We start from the raw sequence: 4,663 nt of genomic DNA on the forward strand, positions 1-4,663 counted from the left end.
GGAAATTTATTTTTGAAAATCCCAGAAAAGCGACGGATAAAAGGACACTGTCCGTCGCTTTTCTGGAACTTTTATTTTTAAAAACCCAAAAAAGCGACGGACAAATCCACGTTGTCCGTCGCTTTTATGGAATTTTTTAAAAAAAATCTAAAAAAGCGACGGAAAAAACCACGTTGTCCGTCACTTTTCTGGGTTTTTAAAAAAATTAAAACTTAAAAAAGCGACGGACTAAACCACGCTGTCCGTCGCTTTTTCTGCAATATTTTTGACAGTAGCAGATCTCAGCTTCTGCTGCCCACCTGCAAATTCAATTCAATTCAATTCTACACTATTCAGCCCAATCAAACACACACAATTATAAACAGTCTAAACAAAACATAAAATAACAAACTTAAAATAACATTCAAAAGTATTTAAATCATAAATTAAAGACTTATAAAGTCTTTTAAAATTCGTTTTAAAATTTCAAAAAGTTCATAAATGTCCAAAGATCTAAACTAGGGAGTGAGATCTACATAATCATCCTCATCACTCTCGTCGTCGGTGTCATCGGTGTCATCAGGAGCCGAAGTAGTAGGTCGACGAGCGAGGTTCATCACTTGTTCTTTGATTTGCTGAACTGTCTCACTCATGCTTTGTTGTTCAGCTACTCTTTTCCGCTCCGACTCTGCTAGTGCCGCTGTAAGTTTAGTTATTTGATCCGACATAGCAGCAATCTGAACACCGTCAAGTGCCTCAGCTTGACGTGATGATCCAATACCTTCTAAGCCTGACTGAAGGCGTCTAACATCGTTGCGAGAGCCTAGACCATAGCATCTACCCTTGTGTGTCCCCCCTACCACTTTTTCTTTCCAAATCTGAGTGGACAGTTCAGGTGTCAATTGAACCGAACTATCTAGATTCTCAGCGACGTACTTATGAAAGTCATTCTGCATATTAAATATAAATATTGACATCAATATATATACATATCATAAATATATTCACTATTGATATATATTATTCATATTAAATAACTTACAAAAGTTCGTTCGGCCCTTTCCTCCACCCACACATCCGGATCTGACTCATTTTCTTTCTTCCTGACATGAGTCTTTTTGAAAACCTCTGGTTCAATGGGAGTGCGTCCCAATTCTTTTTCCTATAAATAAAAACTGAAATTTATAACGATATATATGTATCAACTAATTATTTATTTAAAAGTTTGAATTAGAACTTACCATCTCTCGTGCAATTGTTCCAACCGTCTTTGCACCTCCGGTGTGCAACGAGCCACCTTTAAGACTGCCTCTAGCCATTTTGGCTTGATCTGATATTGCCTTAAACTTGTCTGTTTTCCAATACTGACCCAATTCAGCAAAAACATGAGGCAACATCCAACCGGGACGTTCACCACTATCCCGAACGCTCTTTAGCCAGTTAGACAGTCTGGTGGATGCCTTCCTCTCAAATGTGGTCCCAATGACCAAATTGTACCTCGACTCCCAAGTACACATAGTCTGAAAAAAATTGAATAACGTTAATTAAATCGATAGTAAAAAAAAGTAAAGTATACTAAACTTAACTAAAAAATATATACCTTAAAGTTATTAAACATCGCCTGGCGTATACTGTTTGGAATCTCGCTCCAAGAGTGATAAGCTTGTGTATAGAGTTTTCTAACACACTCTTTTAAAGCCCGGGCAGCATCCTTTGCAGGATGCCACCTGCAAAACACATAATAAATATGTTAGTTCATGAATAATATATTAAAGTATAAGAAATAAATAAAATAAAGTAACAAATAGATAACAAAACAAACTTACGATGATCCATCCGGCTCAATCATGACTCTACCAAGTCTGTCCTTCTGGCCAGGAGCTAGAGCAGACATCGTATCATGTGGTGTAGCACTAGGTGCAGCTGTAGACGAGGGTGATACATCAGGATGCACAAAACGCTGAGTCAATGGAGGCGTACCGGCCATAGCATCTGACTGCTCGCTACTAGAATCTCCAAGCCTCATGGCAGATAACTGAGGAGATGTACCTGTGGGAGATGGAGTACCTGCCGATAAGGGTCGTGCTCGACGAATAGCCTGTAAAGGTAGGTCCTCGTAGCGTCGTGAAGGCAATGCCTGTGAAGTAGATGAAGCACCGACTGGTCGACGATAATTAGGATAATATTGCCGAGGATCCGCCGTACCAAACGGAACAGCAAATAAATGAGTATTATGGCTGATGCGCTCTGGCGCAGAAGAAATAGATCTTGCAATATCCTCAGGATCTATCGGTCTCCTAGACTTCTTCTTTTTAGCCTGTTTAGTCTGGCCAACTCCATGATGCTCGCGATATCTATCACCGTCACCGCCTGATGACATCTGTATGCAAATTTACATGTATAATATATATAAAAATCATAAATTAAATAAAATTAGTAAAATACACTTACATATGTACTAGCTAGCTTTCATTCTACATTATTCCTCCTCGCTTGTTTCAATTCTATCATTCTCCCATTCTTCCTCCTCAGTTGTTTCATTTTCATTATCGTCCCATTCTTCATCATCAAATGATTCATTTTCCTCATTCTCGGATATTTCTTCCTCAACACTCAATATCTCATCATCAGATACTTCTTCTAATATGTGTTGAGGATGTTGTAGTGTGGTTTCCAATTCAACATCAACTTGTTGTTGAACAATTGCAACATCATTTTGATACGCCACATCTAAGACATTGTCAATTTCAATTCTTCCCACAGGCTTACTTTTTATAACAACCCACCAATCAACTTTGTCTCTACGCAATGGATATGAAGCGTAATACACTTGTTTAGCATGTTGTGCAATAATAAAAGGATCATAACTTCTGTATTTCCTGGTGTGCTTAACTTCAATTATATTATGTTGATGGTCCACCTTTGTGCCTCTATGTGATGGGTCAAACCACTCACACCGAAACAATACAATCTTCTTATTAGGCCAACCTGAATACCTCACTTCAATAATCTCTTGAATGACACCATAATATTCAATAGTTTGACCAGTACTATCAACATCACCTTGTATATAGACACCGCTATTATTTGTTTTCTTGTTCCTAGATACTTCTTCAGTTTGAAACTTAAAACCATTGACACAATACTTATTCATTGCCAGTACTTCAGATTGAGGTCCAAGGGCTACTTCTTTCACTAATTGCAAATGTTGGACACTTGAGTATTCATCGTAAACCTACGCGATTGTTATTTCAAGTAATATAATTTAGTATAACATGAATATATTATTAAATACTTAGTGATTGCACACTTACATAGTTCCTCAGCCATTTGGAAAATTCTGTATAGATGGCTTCATTACCCCATGTGTTTACGAACAAGCTGATCATTTTACATTCAAGTATTTCGTTAGTTAATGATCACTTATTAGTATGTAATTTAATAACATATTTTTAACACTTACTTGACATATGATTGAATCTCTGGACAATTAAGCAAAATATGTGTCACAGCTGATTGCATTTCCATATCAGTGAAGCCTCGCTTTCTACGCTTTTTAGATCCTCGACCATTTTGATTAAAAATTGATATTGGTGGAAATAAAGGATCAATATCGCCTTCATCATTGCGATTGGGCCTGTTTCTCCTACATGACACATCATGACCAAAGTAATAAGAATAAAAATCACATGTTTCTCTCCCAATATGACCTTGAACAAATGATCCTTCGATCCTTCCCCTTTGCTTAATCGTTTGCTTCGAACTACCAATTTTTCTGCATGCATATATGTATATATATGTTAATATATAAAAGACTTGGCGAATATATATAACTTAGTGAATATTTCAAATGGATACCTCTCAAATGGATACATCCATCTTGTTTGAACCGGACCTCCGAGGCGGGCCTCTTGTACAAGGTGAATTGGAAGATGCTCCATCACATCAAAAAAACCACATGGAAATATCTTCTCCAACTTAGTAGTAGTGACAAGAATATTTTCCTCCATCCTATCTAAACTACTCTCCAACAACTTTCCAGAACACAAATCTTTAAAAAAAAGACTTATCTCTGTGATTGGTTTCCATATCCTTTCGGGTAGATGGCTAAAAGCGATAGGAATTAAAGTTTCCATGAACACATGACAATCATGACTTTTCATACCTATCAATTTTCCTTCATTCATATCTGCCCTCTTTCCTAAATTCGGAGCATAGCCCTCTGGCATCCTCAAATTTTTAACCCACTCAATAATTTCACATTTCTCATCCAATGTGAATGAAAATCTGGCTTTGGGCTTAACTATTTTACCATTCTGTAATTCCTGCAGCCATAACTCTTTTCTCCTACAATATTCCTTTATGTCCATTCTAGCTTTTGGATTGTCTTTTGTCTTACCCTTAACATCCATCAATGTGTTAAACAAATTATCAAAGTAATTTTTTTCAATGTGCATCACATCTAAATTATGTCGTAGCAGATTGTCCTTCCAATACGGCAACCCCCAAAATATGCTTTGTTTGGTCCAATTATGTTCAACACCATATCCAGGAAGTCTAGAAGGTGAAGCTTCTGTAACTTTAGGTAATTGAGAAATTCTCTCCCAAATTTGATGCCCTGTGAGTAATAGAGGTGGGGGGTCACTTTCAACCTTATTTTTCCTAAATGCATTTTTCATCTTTC

The 4,663-nt window shown here is 37.0% G+C and overlaps 1 protein-coding gene across 1 annotated transcript; it reads right to left on the reverse strand.

Annotated features, from left to right (window-relative positions):
- Nucleotides 1-281: 281 nt before the first annotated feature.
- On the reverse strand, nt 282-4,208 carry LOC125858734 (uncharacterized). Its single transcript, XM_049538548.1, has 10 exons — nt 3,838-4,208; nt 3,443-3,754; nt 3,294-3,360; nt 3,143-3,214; nt 1,806-2,359; nt 1,580-1,706; nt 1,221-1,499; nt 1,022-1,141; nt 516-929; nt 282-299 (listed from the first exon to the last, which is right to left on the reverse strand). Exons 1-10 carry the CDS (start codon nt 4,206-4,208, stop codon nt 282-284), a joined length of 2,334 nt encoding a protein of 777 aa, XP_049394505.1.
- Between the last annotated feature and the right edge of the window lie 455 nt (nt 4,209-4,663).

Source organism: Solanum stenotomum, chromosome 3, assembly GCF_019186545.1.
Source record: "Solanum stenotomum isolate F172 chromosome 3, ASM1918654v1, whole genome shotgun sequence".
NCBI classification, from domain to species: domain Eukaryota; kingdom Viridiplantae; phylum Streptophyta; class Magnoliopsida; order Solanales; family Solanaceae; genus Solanum; species Solanum stenotomum.

Excerpts from the sequence above, each read along its gene's own strand:
- LOC125858734 (XM_049538548.1), bottom strand. The coding sequence starts at position 4,208 with ATGCCAGAGGGCTATGCTCCGAATTTAGGAAAGAGGGCAGATATGAAT. Across the intron at positions 1,142-1,220 it reads GAACAATTGCACGAGAGATG|GAAAAAGAATTGGGACGCAC; the intron begins GTAAGTTCTAAT and ends TTTTATTTATAG. Across the intron at positions 930-1,021 it reads AAAGGGCCGAACGAACTTTT|AATGACTTTCATAAGTACGT; the intron begins GTAAGTTATTTA and ends TTTAATATGCAG.